The following is a 17,599-nucleotide window of genomic DNA, read 5'->3' on the forward strand; positions in this document are numbered from 1 at the left end:
GCAGGTGCCTTCCTGGATGGGACATGCAGTCCTCCCAGTTTCCCAGAGCGCTAACTGCAGTTTTCCTGTTTTCTGTCTTCTTGACGTTCTGGCACTGGAGTCTTGCTGACTGCCCCTCCCAGGGCGAGCCGGTTCTCAGAGACAGCAAATGGCTGGCCCAGTAATGTGTGCCTTTCATAGGTCAATCAACCAATCCAGGGCTCGTGCTCTGGACCACCACCTCTGTCTGGCGACACCAGGAAGCAATATTGCTCTGCCCTAATGACTCCTTTTAATGAATGTCCCCCCTGGGAATTATTTTGAAAGGGATGTACGTTCTCGTTTCGATGGGGTTCCTTTTGTCAAAGTCTACAAGACGTTTTCCTGTAGTGCCACCCAGAACGGGGGTAGCTGGTTCTGCTGGTTATTTTTTCACTCAAGTGCACTTAGCTGAATCATCTCTAATGCTCACAGCAGCCTTTACAAACAGGTATTATCTTCATTTTGCAGAGGAGGAAACAGAAGCTGAAAAATGTGAAGGAACATTTCTAAAGATGCAGAATGGGGATTTGAACCCTGGTCCTTCTGGTTCCACTGCCCGTGGTCTTTCTGGCTTACTTGAACTCCTTATTACTTGCACTGTACACTTCCTTCGAGTGAAAATGTCTGTGTTATCAATTTACTCATGAGGATTTATACACAACGCTTCAGAAAATGTCTGCTTTATTTCTGCACATCATGTCACCTCCAGTAGCATATACATGTCATAGGAAACAGAGTAAACAGAAAAGCAAAGGCCAGGCTCTCCTTGTCATAATCTGTAACTACATAATTATACCATTTCTATTATTTATACCGCATCGCGTAACGCATCTTCTTCTATAGGCTGTCGGTGCCTCCAGCCGCTTAATGTGATGTGCAAATAATTTATCACTAATTTTATTTATAATTTATCTTGACTTTCTTCCCAATCCAACTCATCCAAGTTTCAGCTTAGTTTCAGATATTATACGTATATTCACTTGGCCAAAATCTGATGTGGAAGACCGTCACCTTGCAGAGAATAAAAATCCATTTCTGAATTTCCAATTGCTCTTCATGAGTCACTTCTGGTGAATTCCCATTTCTCACTTCTCAAGTTAAATAAGACATATTTGTTTTGAATGGTAACATATAGCTATTTCACTCTAATCTCTGTGGGGTTTTTTTTAGCAGACATTATTACTTAATATCTCTTGGAACAGGTACAGATTATGCTCTAATTACCATGGGTTATACTGTGTTTTGAAATAAATTATGACTGTACCTATATTTTTTATTTTAATTATTCTACCGCCCTTTTTAGGTCTTATAATGTGAATAATCTGACAGAGGACTTAAAAGGTCTGTACAAAGTTGCTGGTGCTGAAGGAAAAGGTATCACCTTCATCTTTACTGACAATGAAATAAAAGATGAGGCATTTCTAGAATATCTTAACAACCTGCTATCTTCAGGGGAGGTAGGTCTCAAAAGTAGAAAGGAAAGCTCTTGTTTAAAAGATGTAAATTATATTTGAATAGAAAAAGTAGCAACCCTTCAGAGGTGAGGCCATTTAACATACATTTTTCGTTTTAGGAATGATTAATGTACAAGATTTGGTAGATTTTTTAAAAACTTCCTGTGGAATTAATGCTGCCCATGTCCAGATTTTGTGTGTGTGTGTGTGTGTGTGTGTGTGTGCTTTGTTCCATTTTAAATATGATTGTGTATCTATTTCATCAGTCTTCAGTTTGGTCCTATAATTTATTTTAGAAGGACCAAAGTATCTAATAGTCAGGAGTATAAAAGAGATGAAAATATTCTGCCAGCTCTCAGTAGATGTTTGTGTCACCTTTTCTGACACCACCTTTATCAGCACTTCCATGACCACTCACATGGTTGGTGCTTCCTTAGAAGGGCTCATGGGACTCAGCATATAGTTGTACTCTTGTCTAAGATTTATTACAGCAACACAGCAAGGATTCGTGGCCAGATCAATAAAGAAAAAGACACATCATGTGGAGTCTGGAGAAATCCATGTGCAGCTTTCCTAATTTCTCACCAAACGGGCCCTACAGAGTGTGCTTCACCTCCAGCAGTGAGATGGGTAACACATGCACTGTGTTTCCGTTCTGGGAAACCTGTTTGAGATTCAGAGGTCAGCAGTTTTACTGGGGGCTGGTCTGGCCATCACTCCCTGCCTAGACACAACTGCCAGAATTGCAGACTCCCAGAAGGAGAGCACATGTTCACCATCTATCACAACGTTTGTGTAAATAGTCCAGGCACAGAACAACCTTATCAATTAGTAATGGAGGAGACGTTCTAAACCCAAGGTCCCAGATGCTGGCCAAGTGCTAACCCTGCAAGCTTCTTCTCAAAATCAGGCCCACGGTGTCAACTCTTCCCTGCGCCATGGTGTCCATGGCCAAGGTCCCAGATGCTGGCCAAGTGCTAGCCCTGCAAGCTTCTTCTCAAAATCAGGCCCACGGTGTCAACTCTTCCCTGCGCCATGGTGTCCATCGATGCTTGCTGCTGCATAAGCTACTTAAGTACCTTGGAGAGAGGACTTCTGCAAGATGGTGGCATAGGAAGATCCTGAGTTCACTTCCTCCCATGGAGGCACCAAATCTACAGCTACATATGGGTTATTTCCCTCTGAAAAAGATCTGAAAACCAGATAAGCACAACAAAGGATAAAAAGACCACATCAAGAAAGGTAGGAGGGGCAGAGACATAGTCTTGCCAAAAATATCACCCTCAGTATGGCAACATGCAATAGGGAGGGATCTCACAAATATGGAGCTTCTCCTGGACCAGTGAAGGGCTGGTGCCTCACATCAGGCACCCCAACCCCTGGGCTATACACCAGAGAGACAAGCCCCCAAAACCTATGGCTTAGAAAACCAGTGGGGTTAGAAGAAGAAGAAGAGGAAGAGGAAGAAGAAGAAGAAGGAGAAGGAGGAGGAGGCAAGAAAACCAAGAGGGCTGACATCCAAGGGACTCAAAGTGCTATAGGAAACTGAGGTTCTCCTTTTAAGGGGCTCCCAGATAGTCTCATCCTGAGACCCAGCAAACAAACAAACAAACAAACAAACAAAAAACACCATCAGTTTAAACAGTGCCTGGATTATATGTGAAGGAAGTTCATTAGTTAATCTTAAAGTATCCACTGGAGAGGCAGGGGACAGTTGAAAAGTCTCCCCAGCGATGAAGTTGCTGGCAGATGCCAGTTTTGCACTTTCTACCTACTCTGCTTGCACAGGTGAGCAGGCTTGGACAAGGCACCCTCCTGTCACCTTGCTAAGACAGGTAAGGGTGAGTGGGTGGTCACGATACTATCCTGCTGCCTTTTTGAAGTTGGAGAGCATGGGTGGTTGTGCCACTCCTCTGCTCTCTGGCTGGAGTAGATGAGCAATGAATGTAGCATTCATCTGTTCCCTAGGTAAGGTCCACAAACATGGGCAGTTGTGGTCACTCCATCACTCCCTGGATGGGGCTGGCAAGTGCAAATGGTTGAAATATTCTCCCACCCAGTCTAAAGCTGGTGCACACACTCAGACAAGGCACTCACTAACTGCAGTCCTGAAGCCCATGGGAGCATGTAGTCAAAACATTTTCCTACTGTCTTTCTGAAGCCAGCAAGTGTGCGCCTCTTCTACACTCTCCAGCTGCCTAGTTAAAGCCAACAAGCACAGGCGATCCACATGGGGATGCCCCTTGATTTCCTGATGCCGGTGGCCAAGGGGACTGGCTTTTCTGAGCTCTCCGGGAACGTAACATTGGAAAGACAGTTCCTGGCAGGCTGCCACAACCACGACACTGCACAGACAGCAGACTGAAACACAACCCCGGTCTTCCTGTGAAAAAGGCCTATTAGCCTGGAGCTTCCATCAGCTGGACAGGCTTTAGCTTTCCCACACAGCTAGAGGCTGAGGAGACACTGGCAGGGAATGTAAGTAAGCAAAAGACACCATGCTTGAACAACCCCTTGGCCTTGCTAGAGCTCAATGAGACCTCCCAGAAAGGAGCTTATATGTTTGTCTGGAGCCCCAATTTTTTCAATCTAGAGAGACCTTCTGGTCTGGAGGCCAGCAGGGATTATGATTGTGGCCCTACAGGACTGCCTGTATTTGCATCCTTTATTTTTTTTTTTTAATTTTTTTTTCAACGTTTATTTATTTTTGGGACAGAGAGAGACAGAGCATGAACGGGGGAGGGGCAGAGAGAGAGGGAGACACAGAATCAGAAACTGGCTCCAGGCTCCGAGCCATCAGCCCAGAGCCTGATGTGGGGCTCGAACTCACGGACCGCGAGATCGTGACCTGGCTGAAGTCGGAAGCTTAACCGACTGCGCCACCTAGGCGCCCCTACATCCTTTATTTTAAAAAAAAATTTTTTTTTAATGTTTATTTATTTTTGAGAGCCAGAGAGACAGAGCATGAGCGGGGGAGGGGCAGAGAGAGAGGGAGACACCGAATCCCAAGCAGGCTCCAGGCTCTGAGCTGTCAGCACAGAGCCCGACGCGGGGCTGGAACTCACAAACTGCGAGATCACGACCTGAGCGGAAGCCGGACGCTTAACTGACTGAGCCACCCAGGCGCCCCTGTATTTGCATCCTTTAAAAGCTGCTGCCTGAGGGCCTAGCTTCTAATCAGCCTGAAACCAGGTGCTAAATGAGATTCCTCCCCCTTGGAACACTGACTGGTCTTGGTATACCCTCAAGAAGGACATATCAACAATAAAGCAGTGGTTTAGATAGTAAGAAACTTTTGTGAGACAACCAAGAGCTAGGGCAAAGTTGAATGAGAAGGTCCATCACCTACATAAGGCCACTGCTTCAAGACTGGGAGGAATATCTCTTTTGCCTCATAGAAACAAACACAGCCAAGCAAAATGAAGAAGCAGAGAAGTATGTTATAAATGAAAGTATCTCAGAAAAATACCTTAATGATATGAGGATGAGTAACCTACCTGGTAAAGTGTTCAAAGTAATGGTCATAAAGATGTTCACTGACCTCATGAGAAGAATGGATGAACACAGTGAGAACTTTAAGATATAGACGACATAAGAAAGTACCAAACAGATGTCACCACCCATGCTCTCCAACTTCAACAAGGTGGCAGGATAGTACTGTGATCACTCACTCACCCCTACCTGTCTTAGCAAGGTGACAGGAGGGTACCTTGTTCAAGCCTGCTCACCTGTGCAAGCAGGGTAGATATAAAGTGCAAAACTGGCACAAAACAATAACTGAACTGAAAAAATACACTAAAGGGGTTCAACAGCAAACTGGAAGAAGCAGAAGAACAGATCAGTGAGCTGGAAGACAAAGCAATGCAAATCACCCAGACAGAGCATCAAAAAGAAAAAATAATAATGAAGATAACTTAAGGGACATATGGGGCATCAAATGGAATAATATGTGAATTATAGGGGGCCCAATGGAGAAGAGAAAGAAAAAGGGGGAGAAAATCTATTTGAAGAAATAATGGCTGAAAACTTCCCTAACCTGGAGAAGGAAACAGACATCCAGGGCCAGGAAGCCAAGAGTTCCAAATAAGATGAACCCAAAGATATTCACATCAGGACATACTATAAAAGGTTAAAGATATAGAGAATCTTAAAAATAACAAGAGAAAAAACAAATTGTTACATACATACATACATAAAGTTACCAGCTGAGTTCCCAGCAGAAACGTTACAGGCCAGAAGTGAGTGGCAGTGTATTTAAGGTGCTTAAAGGAGAGAAAAAAAATTTCCCACCACGAATACTCTATTCAGCAAGGTTACTATTCAGAATTGAAAAAGAGATAAACAGATTTTCAGGTTAGTAAAAGCTAAACAAACTCATCTCTACTAAACAAGCTTTATAAGAAATGTGAGAGGGACTTCTTTAAGCTGAAAAGAAATGGCACTAATGAATAGCCAGGAAGCATACAAAAATAAAAATCTTACTGGAAAAGGTAAATACATAGTAGAGGGGTTGGGTTAGTCACTTACGAAACTACTATGAAGGTAGTAAAGGTAAAGGTAATAAAATTAGCTAAAACTATAATAATCAGTTAAGGGATATAAAAAGATACAAAAGGTGACATCAAAAACATTAAATATGGGGGGGAGGTAGTAAAACTAGAATTTTGGAATGTGTTCAAGTTTAAGTTTCTATCAAGTTAACATAGACTATGATACAATGAACCTCACAGTAACAACAAAGTAAAAACTTACAGTAAACATTCAAAAGAAACTGAGCAAGGAATCTGAACCTAACACTGAAGAAAGTAATCAAACCACAAGGGATGAGAGAAAGAGAAGAAGAAAGGAACAGAGGGGAACCACAAAAGCAGCCAGAAAACAATTAACAAAATGGCAATAAGTACATATCTATCAAAAATGACTTTAAATGTAAGTGGACTAAATTATCTAACTAAAGACATGGAGTGGCTGAATGGGTTTTGTTTTTTTTTAAAGACCCATCTATATGCTACCTACAAGAAACCCAATTCAGAAGTTAAGGACACAGACTGACAGTGAAGGGATGGAAAAAGATATTTTATTCAAATGGAAGTGAAAAGAAAGCCTGTATAGTTCACATCAGACAGAATAGACTTAAACCCTTCTTTAAAAAATTTTTTTTTAATGTTTATTTTTGAGAGAGAGAGAGAGAGGGAGGGAGAATGTGAGGGGGGGAGGGGCAGAGGGAGAGGGAGACACAGAATCCGAAGCTGGCTCACTCTGTGAGTGGTCATCACAGAGCCCGATGTGGGGCTTGAACTCATGAACTGTGAGATCGTGACCTGAGCTGAAGTCAAATGCTTAATCGACTGAGCCACCCAGGTGCCCCAGGACAGAATAGACTTTAAAACAGATCATAACAAAAGACAAAGAAGGCACTATATAATGATAAGAGTCAACCCAGTAAGAGGATATGACATCTGTGTATGTGTCATATGTATGTGAACAACATAGGAGCACCAAAATATATTAAACAAATATTAACATGCCTAAAAGGAGAAATTGACAGCAATACAATAAAAATAGGGGACTTTAACACCCCACTTAACATCAGTGGATAGATCATTCAGATTGAACACCGGTAAGGAAACATCAGCCTAAACAATACACTAGACCATGTGGATTTAATAGATATAAAACATTCCATCCCAAAACAGCAGAAAACATTCTTCTTAAGTGCACGTGGAACATTCTCCAGGATAGATAATAGGTTAGGTAATAAAACAAGTCTTAATAAATTCTAGAAGATTGAAATCATTTGAAGTATGTTTTCAGACCATAATTGTATGATAGTAGAAATCAGTTATAAGAAGAAAACTGGAAAGACAGTAAATAGAGATTAAACAACATGTTACTGAATAATTACTGGATCATAGAAGAAATCAAAGGAGAAATTAAAAAAAAACTAGAGGGGCGCCTGGGTGGCTCGGTCGGTTGGGCGGCCGACTTCGGCTCAGGTCATGATCTCGCGGTCCGTGAGTTCGAGCCCCGCGTCGGGCTCTGTGCTGACAGCTCAGAGCCTGGAGCCTGTTTCGGATTCTGTGTCTCCCTCTCTCTGACCCTCCCCCATTCACGCTCTGTCTCTCTATCTCAAAAAAATAAATAAATAAATAAACGTTAAAAAAAAAAAAAACTAGAGACAAAGGAAAACAGATATACAACACACCAAAATTTATGCACTGCGGTAAAAATGTTTTTTAAAGGGAAGTTCATAATAATACAAACCTACCTCAAGAAATAAGAGAAATCTTAAATAGACAATTTAACTTTGCACCTAAAGGAACTAGAAAATGGTGGAGGGGGAGCTCAAAGTTAGTAGAAGTAAGGAAATAATAAAGTCAGAGTGGAAATAAATAGAAACTAAAAAGAAAATAGAAAAGATCAATGAAGCTAAGAGCTGGTTCTTCGAAAAGATAAGCAAAATGGACAAGCCCTTCGCTAGACTAAACAAGGAAAAAAAAAAAAGAGAGAACTCTAACAAATAAAATCAGGAATAAAAGAGGTAGTTACAATTGATACCAAACAAATTGGACAACCTAGAAGAAATAGGTACATTTCTAAAAACTACAAGACAAAATCATGAAGAAATAGGAAATCCAAATAGACTGATTACTATTAAGGATGTTAAATCAGTAATCAAAAACCTCCCAACAAAAGTCTAGGACCAGAGGCTTCATTGGTGAATTCTACCAAACATTGAAAGAACATTTAATAGCTATTCTCCAACCCTTCTAAAAAATTGAAGAGGCGGGAACACTTCCAAACTCATCTAAGAAGGACAGACTTACCCTGATACCATAGCCAGACAAAGACACCACAAGAAAAGAAAATTACAGACCAATATCCATGATAAGTATGGATGCAAAAATCCTCAGTAAAAAGTTTGCAGACTGAATTCAAGATGATCATGTACCATAATAAAGTGGGATTTACTCAAGAGATGCAAGAATGGTTCAAAATCCACATCAATCAACATAATACATCACATTGACAAAATGAAACACAAAAATTGTATGATCATCACAATAGATGCTTAAAAAAGCATTTGACAAAATTCAACATCCATTTATGATTAAAACCTCAAGAAGGTGGCTACAGCGAGAATGTACCTCAAAATAATAAAGACCAGGGGTGCCTGGGTGGCTCAGTCGGTTAAGTGTCCAACTTCGGCTCAGGTTACATATCCATAGCTAGTATCATACTTAACAGGAAGTTTTTCGTCAGGCAAGAAAAAGAAATAAAAGTCAACCAAATTGGAAAGGAAGAAGTAAAACTGTCAGTATTTGCACATGACATTATATCATATATAGAAAATCCTAAAGACTCCACCAAAAAACTGTAGAACTAATACACAGATTCAGTAAAGTTTCAGGATACAAGAATAATATACAAACGTTGGTTGCATTTCTACATACTAATAAAGAGCTAGCAGAAAGAAACATTAAGAAAACATGCCATTTACAAGTGCATCAAAAAGAATAAAATACCTAGGAGTAAATTTGATCAGAGAGGTGAAAGACCTATACACTGAAAACTGTAAGACATTGATGAAAGAAATGAAGAAGATACAAATATATAGAAAGATATTTTCTTCTCATGGAATGGAAGAATTAATATTGTTAAAATGTCCATACTATCCAAAGCCATCTACAAATTCAGTATAATAGCTATCAAAACTCCAATGTAATTTTTCACAGATCTAGAAGAAAGATTTCTAAAATTTAAATGGAACCACAAAAGACACTGAATAGCCAAACAATCTTGAAAAAAAAACCAAAAAAACAAAGGTGAATAAATCATGATCTCTGATTTTAAACTATACTACAAAGCCATAGTAATTAAAAACAGTGTAGTATTAGCATAAAAATAGATCAGCAGAACAGAATAGAGAGCCTCAGAAATAAAGCCATGCATATATGGTCAATTTGTGACAAAGGAGCCATGAATATACAATGCAGAAAGGACAGTCTCTTTAATAAATGGTGTTGGGAAAACTGGCTGAAGGAAACTGTAGCACTACTTTATACCGTGTATAAAAGTTTAACTCAAAATGGATTAAAGACTTGAATTGTTAAGACCTAAAACCATAAAACTCTTAAAATATAGGTGGTAAGCTCCCTGAAGTTGGTCTTAGCAATGATTTTATGGATTTGACTCCAAAAGCAAGGGAAACTAATGGAAAAATAGACAAGCGGGACTTCTTCAAACTAAAATGCTCTGCACAGTGAATAAAACAATCAACAAAATTAAAAGGCAACTTACTGACTGAGAGAAAATATTTGCAAGTTGTATATCTGATAATGGGTTAATATTCAAAATACATAAAGAACCCATACAACTCAATAACAACAACAACAACAACAACACCCAAACAATCCTCCAGCCAGAGTATCTGAATATAGGTTTTTCCAAAGAGGATGTAGAGATGGCTAATAAGCACATGAAAAAATGGTCAACATCATTGTTGGAGAAATGCAAATAAAAACCACTGCAAGATAGCACCTCATACCTGTCAGAATGGCTATTATCCAAAAGATGAGAAATAACAAGTTTGGGTAAGGATGTGAAGAAAAGGGAACCCTCATACACTGTTGGTGGGAATGTAAACTGGTGCAGCCACTTGGAAAACAGTAGGGAGGATCCCAAAAAATTAAAAATAGAAGTACTTTGTGACCCAGCAATTCCACTATCTATCTGAAGAAAACGAAAACACTAATTCAAATAGATATGTGCACCCTTATGCTCATTGCAGCATTATTTACAATAGCCAAAATATGGAAACAACCCAAGTATCCATTAATGGATGAATGCATAAAGAAGATGTGGTATGTATGTATACACACACGTGCACGCACACGCACACGCACACAGACACACACAAAGGGATACTACTCAGACACAACAAAAAATGCAATCTTGCCATTTGTGAACACATGGGTGGATCTTGAGAGTAGTATGCTAGGTGAAATAAGTCAGACAGAGAAGGAAAATGCTGCATGATTTTACTTATATGTGATATATAAAAAACAAAACAAAACCCAGACTCATAGATAACAGAGAACAGATTGGTGGTTGACAGAGGGAGGGGGACTTGCTGGGATGGGGGTGGGGAAGACAGGTAAAGGGGATCAAGAAGTACAAACTTCCAGTTATAAAATAAAGAAGTCACGGGGATGTAATATATAGTGTCGGGAATATAGTCAATAACATTGTGTACCTTTGTATGGTGACAGATGGTAACCAGACTTATTGTAGTGATTATTACGCAAAGTATATAAATGTTGAATAACCTGAAACTAATATAATATTGTGTATCAATTATACCTTGATAAAAAAAATACACAAACAGTAAAATAAAAAAGAATTACTTCAGACGCAGAATTGTGTCAGAGAATCAGAGAGTAAAGAGTGTCACTGGACATTTTAAAGAGATGACTGGAATGGCAGATACATTTTTGGTGATACGTATTTGAGCCAAGGGAAACAACATTTTCTCCTGATTAAACTGCTCAATAAAAAGTAGTATTCTTGGTCATCTCTGGCAAATGGAGGATTTTGACTGTGGAGATGCAGAAAGAAAATATGAAAAAAGATGACACATTGGGAGGAAAAAAGGACCAGATTCTGGCAGTGAATTGGTGTGGGGAACCTGTAAAAAACAGAACACTTTCTTGTCTGTTTCTCCAAGATCTCCAATCTGTTTGCGCGAGATGAGATGGATGAAATCACCCAAGGTCTGATATCGGTAATGAAAAAGGAGCTGCCTCGCCACCCTCCTACCTTTGATAATCTGTATGAATACTTCATTTCAAGATCAAGGAAGAACTTGCATGTTGTTCTCTGCTTTTCTCCAGTGAGTTGTTACTTAATTTGTATTTATGTGGGAGGAGTTACTTACTGAAATGTACTTAATATTCACCTTCGGTGATGAAATGATTCGCCCGGAAACTAACATTTGTTACACTGAATTGAAATTAACACTTCATTACCACCAATCTCCACCAGAGGCAATCTCTTACCAAAGTGTAATAATTTAAAATAATTCATTTTTATAAGAAATTATTTCATAGCCTACAGCTTTCATTAATTGCCTAGAGATATAGATTATTCAAATTGTTAAGGGATTTGGTGATGTAATCTTGTCCAGTTCTTCCTCCAATACAGACATACCATCTAGAATGTCCCTGATGTAGGTTTGACTGTCTCTAGCTCTCTGTACTGTCCAATATAGTAGCCGTTAGACATGTATGGCCATTTATATTTTGATTAGTTAAAATGAAGTAAAATAAAAATTCAGTTCCTCAGTCCCACTAGCTCCATTTCAAATGCTCAGTAGCTACATGTGGCATGTGGCCACCATACTGGAAAGCGCATCTGTAGAACATCTCCAGAGTCACAGAAAGTCCTGTTGGGCAGCTCTGCTCTATGGGTCTCACTAACTCACAAGCCAACCTGCTTAATTTTAGATAGTCTAATTGCCAGAGAGGTCTTCTTTAGAATGAATTGGATTTTGTCTTTCTGTTTTTTCCCCTGTGATTCTGTTTCTGGCCTGTAAAATGAACCTCATCCCCCGCTTCAGCTCCTCGGATATTTAGAGAAAGTCTTTGCAGATTCGCTAAGTTGTTTCTTTTGTAGACCAAACACCTCCCACCCCTTCCACTGTTCTCAATTGTCCTAGTGTCCAGGACTTTCACTGTCCTGGTCATCTCTCTCTGCAAGAGTTCCAGTTTGTCACTTTCCTCTTAAAGGTAGCTCTTAGGATCAAAACCAATAATGCAGATGTAGTCTTAGGACAAGGAAGAGTGTAGAAATATTACCTCCCTTCATCTGGACATTTAATTTATTAATGCAGCCCAAGATTAAAAAAAAATGTTTATTTTTGAGAGAGACAGAAAGAGAGTGTAAGTGAGGGAGAGGCAGGGAGAGAGGGAGACACAGAATCCAAGCAGGTTCCAGGCTCCGAGCTATCAGCACAGAGCTTGATATGGGGCTCGAACCCACAAACTGTGAGATCATGACCTGAGCTGAAGTCGGACGCTTAACCGACTGAGCCACCAAGGCACCCTGCCCCCAGGATTTTTTTTTTTAAATATCACACTGTTGGCCCAGAATGCATAAGTCTCTCTCTAGACAATTTATTATAATCTCTTTGTGTGTCTAATGCTTTCCATCTTTGCTGTCAATAGGTTGGTGAGAAGTTCCGTGCCCGTTCTTTGAAATTTCCTGGCTTGATATCAGGTTGCACCATGGACTGGTTTAGTCGCTGGCCAAAGGAGGCTTTGATTGCTGTGGCCTCCTATTTCCTTTCAGGCTACGGTATTGTCTGCTCCAGTGACACTAAAAGACAAGTCGTAGAAACAATGGGCCTCTTCCATGACATGGTTTCCGAGAGCTGTGAAAGTTATTTCCAAAGGTGAGTGACTTTTCCTGAGCGTGTTAGCTGCAAAACCAGAGTTCACTCCAAAGAGAAATTCAGTGCAGCAGCCACTAAAAGGCTCTTTGTATTGATTGAGTGCAGAGTCCCAGATGCAGTTAGATTTTGTTCTTGCTTTGATTTTCTAGTGATTATGCATTGAAATAATGATAAATAAATGAGACTTAAAAATTAACTAGTGTCCGTACTTAAGTATCACTTTCTCTCCAGGCCTCAAAGTAACAGACGGTTAATGAATCACTCTATTTCATTTGCTTAATTTTTTTTTTGAAAATGATTTAACAGATTCATTACAAACTATTTAAAATTAGTTTATTATTTACATGCATTATTTATTCTGATTAAAGAAGTACACTGTTTTAAAGTTTCACTATTGCCTTATGTTAGGGGATATTTAGGTTTTGTGTTTGCATCTCTTAGCCTTTTTTCTTAAGTTTATTTATTTATTTTGAGAGCGAGAGAGCAAGAGTGAGAGCTGGCGGGGGAGGGGCAGAGAGAAAGGGAGAGAGAGAATCCCGAGCAGGCTCCATAGCCTGCAGAACCCAACACGGGGCTTGGTCCCACAAACCATGAGATCATGACCTGAGCCAAAATCAAGAGTCAGAGGGTCAACCATCTGAGCCACCCAGGCACCCTTGCATCTCTTAATCTTATCAATGTGTTCACACCAAATAATTTTAATTGACTGTTTGCTAAAAATAGCAATGGTGTTCACATGTGAAAGCTGTCATCAACAGTTCAAAAATACAACTTTTTCGCCCTCCCAAAGCATGATAGTCACTGTGTACATTTGACAGATGTGAGTAAAGGTGGGCCAACGTGATCTTCAGGCTTCTGGGGGTGCTAAACCTGCCAGAAGAATTTTCCTACATAGAGTCTGGCTAACAGTTTCATGGATTTTCCAGGGGATCCCTATCTCACAAAAGTATGTTTATCTTGGACCTTTTCTTTACTTAAAACTAGACCCAGGATCCCCACCCCCTTAACAAGTTCTATATAATCTCCCAGATCCTCTTGGTGAATCCATGGGTATTAATTCATACGGTTAGGAAGATTTTCCTTCCATTTAACTTGAACACTGCCGGTTACTGTCATCTGTGGAGAGAAAGTTTACCTTTGTACAGCTCCAAAAAAAAAGACTGTGTCTTTATTTTTGCAAAATTTGGTGTATTGTCCAAAATTTTCATATCCTTGCTGACTGTAGAAGTTTTTTCTGAATGTGATATTTATAAAATGCTTAAATGCTAGTCACTTATATGTCCAGTCCTTAATTTTTTTTTTAGTGTTAAAAATCTTTGGAACTCCAAAAATGAAAAAATTAATATAAAAGGTAAAATGATTTTATAGTATGTGAGGAGCTCTTCTTTGACTCAAGCTTCTCCTCTATAAAATTATTCCTTTTATTTATGTCTACTGTTAAATAGAATTACTATAGTAAAGCCATAGTGAGTTGAATATTTGAGTTAAATAGAATTACTATAGTAAAGCCATAGGGAGTTGAATATTTGAGTCAAGTGTGGCTGCCTTGATTTCAAGGATGATCTGGTCAATCTGGGGAGACACTGGTTTTCACATTTGTAGGCCCACCCAGCTAGTTTTTAACAGTGAAGAAGTGTTTAGCAAATATCAGTTGAATGAAAACAGATCATAGCACAAATTCCTTTCAACCATTTACCCCTAATGTTTGTATAAAATCTTAAAGTTTACAAGTTGTATTTACAGATGCCATATATATATATATTATATAATATATATATTATATATATATTATATAATATATATAAAATTCACAAAATGCTGGTAGGTATGGGGCAGTGATTCTTTTCTCGGTTTTCCAGATGAAGAAACAGAAGCCCAGAGTGGGGTAAGGGTCAAGTCAAAGACCCCCTAAAGGGTCAAAACATCAGATATTTAGTGTCCTTTCCACCTCACCTCTAGGGAAGCCATTCACAATTCCTCCCCTCCTACTAGTGAATCACCCTTCAGAATTACACTGATTCCACAGTGGGAAGCGCATCTGTAGGATGCTTTATAGGAATACATCAGAATGACAGAGACGAAGACCATTGTCATGTTCTACTTTCAGATACCGCCGAAGAGCTCACGTGACTCCCAAGTCTTATCTCTCCTTTATAAATGGTTATAAAAACATTTATGCTGAAAAGGTGAAATTTATCAATGAACAAGCTGAACGTATGAATATTGGTAAGCAGAATGGAATCTTTTAAGGACTTTTTCATAGGAATCTATATATATAGATGCCTGTTAGGGTCATTTACCGTTAAGAAGATCCAGGCAGAAGAAAATCCAAACAGACGGGGCCAATTTTTTCTCTCAAACCATTTTCTCCTGGCCCTTTCAACTGGATCCACACCGTCGGGCTGGGCGTCCTCATAGTCACTGAGCCCCCTGCCTGCAGGTAGAGAAACCACCAGTTCTTGGAAAGCCAGTTCTTGGAAACTGACCACAACTTCAGTTTTTGGTTTCGTTACACTTTGCCTTGACTTGCATAAACTTTGCCATGTCAATGCTTCTCAGATTTCTAACAAAGGAAAAGGAAAAACAAATCAAAACAAAAAGAGAGAGTTTCCCTGAGCAATGGATGTCTGTGTCCAGGACATGTAATATAAGCAGGAAAATTATAAATTGGAGCAAGTTATATGTCCAGAAAACATTTGGTCCAAACAGGCCAAAAAGAAGTGGTTTTTCCCCCCGCTTCTCCTGCAAAAAATGTGGTGCCCTAGCATAACTAAACTCCAAGGTCTATGCAGTTATAGTGATGGAAAGAAACACTGTGCAAGAAACTGTCCTCTGTTTTTCTCATGGTTCACCTTCTTGTGGCTCTCCATAGGATGCTCTACAATCAGCGGTCAGCTGGAGCTACCTGGACTGGCTCTGGAGAGACAGTTAAATTCTTAGGAACTTTATGATCTAGTCATTAAACACAGCCTTTATTCAAAACATGTAAACTCACAATTAAATAAGTTATATTTTAAGAAGGCAAGTGTGCTCAAAATTTATCACATCTTAATTATTTTCACTCTGTTTTACTGCTATTCATGTTCTTGAGGTTATTTTTATTCTATCAGTACGGTAGACATAAAATGGAGTGCTACTGACAGTCTCTTGGTGGCTTAAAATCAGCCATGGTGGGAATATTTACACCATGGGAATTGGAAAACATGCAAATGAGTGTTCCCCCCTCTCCCCAAGAGACCCAGATACTAAACACTTACCAACACACCACCGTCTAGAACTCAGTTGCAATGTGAGAAATCCACTTAACCAGCTCTTTTGCTCTGTGGTACTGAGAGCCTTGGAGCCAGCTGCACAAGGTTTAGCCGCTTGTTTCATTTTCATAGCAAAGAAAACCACAAAATGATGACTATATTAGCTGTCTCATTTGCCATTCCAGCTGCAATGTGCTTCAAAGGCAAAAAAAAAAAATGATATTTACATCATTAAAAATGATGTTTGCAAAGCCAAGGACAGCACTAAATTGTCAAATAAGTTAGTTACCTGACTAAAGTAATCTTAGTATGGCGTTGTGACTTTCCCTTCAATTTAGCTGGGTGGTGTTCTTCACCCCCTGCTGAAACTCTCAGAGATTTGGTCAGTATTGTTGCCCCTAATATATGAATATTAAAAAAAATTTTTTTAATGTTTATTCATTTTTGAAAGACAGAGACAGAGCACAAGCAGGGGTGGGACGGAGAGAGAGGGGGACACAGAATCCAAAGTAGGCTCCAGGCTCTGAGCTGTCAGCACAGAGCCCGACGCAGGGCTTGAACTCACGAACCGTGAGATCATGACCTGAGCTGAAGTCAGATGCTTAACCAACTGAGCCACCAGGCACTCCTATATGAGTATTTTTTAAAGCATTTGTCCATAAATAATTATCTTGTGTTATAATCCTGGTACAGTGCCTTGTAAATAGTAAATATTGAACAAATACTTGGGATGTCCATATTCTAAGGAAAAGTGTATGTGTGTGTATTTGCAAAGGTCTTGATAAGCTTATGGAGGCAAGTGAATCTGTTGCTAAGCTCTCTCAGGATCTTGCGGTAAAGGAGAAGGAGCTGGCAGTGGCTTCCGTAAAAGCAGATGAAGTGAGTGGCATTTACTTTATAACTAATGATGAAGAATATTATTCCATATTTTAAAAAGCATCAATTAAAAATGTTATTAAAAATGGTTAATATATAAACCCATAGACTATTTTATTTAAAAAAAATTTTTTAAATGTTTATGTATTTTTGAGAGCAGCCCACAAGTAGGGGAGGGGCAGAGAGAGACAGAGACACAGAATCCGAAGCAGGCTCCAGGTTCCGAGCTGTCAGCCCAGAGCCTGATGCTGGGGCTTGAACCCATGAACCATGAGATCAAGGCCTGAGCCGAAGTTGGATGCTTAACCAACTGAACCACCCAGGTGCCCCAACTTGTAGGCTATTTCTCGTGAGATAATGTTCACAAAGACCATTACATATTTTTGTTTAACTTCCACCAAGGCACACCTAAATTATTATATCCTCCACCTGACTATTCTTTCTTCTCTGGCTCTGTCTCCCTTTATATAATTTTTATAAAAATTTTTATAAATTTTTTATAAATGCATAGAAATTTGTTTATATAATTTTTATATAAAATTTTT

The 17,599-nt window shown here is 39.4% G+C and overlaps 1 protein-coding gene across 1 annotated transcript in view; it reads left to right on the forward strand.

Annotated features, from left to right (window-relative positions):
- DNAH8 (dynein axonemal heavy chain 8) overlaps positions 1 to 17,599 on the forward strand; it is a 338,484-nt gene that overhangs the window by 203,921 nt on the left and 116,964 nt on the right. The window contains exons 64-68 of the mRNA XM_047860389.1: positions 1,325 to 1,478; positions 11,203 to 11,367; positions 12,701 to 12,927; positions 15,035 to 15,153; positions 16,954 to 17,057. Coding sequence (XP_047716345.1) covers positions 1,325 to 1,478; positions 11,203 to 11,367; positions 12,701 to 12,927; positions 15,035 to 15,153; positions 16,954 to 17,057 — 769 coding nt within the window. The remainder of the gene's footprint in view (positions 1 to 1,324; positions 1,479 to 11,202; positions 11,368 to 12,700; positions 12,928 to 15,034; positions 15,154 to 16,953; positions 17,058 to 17,599) is intronic.

The sequence above is a fragment of the Prionailurus viverrinus genome, chromosome B2, assembly GCF_022837055.1.
Source record: "Prionailurus viverrinus isolate Anna chromosome B2, UM_Priviv_1.0, whole genome shotgun sequence".
NCBI classification, from domain to species: domain Eukaryota; kingdom Metazoa; phylum Chordata; class Mammalia; order Carnivora; family Felidae; genus Prionailurus; species Prionailurus viverrinus.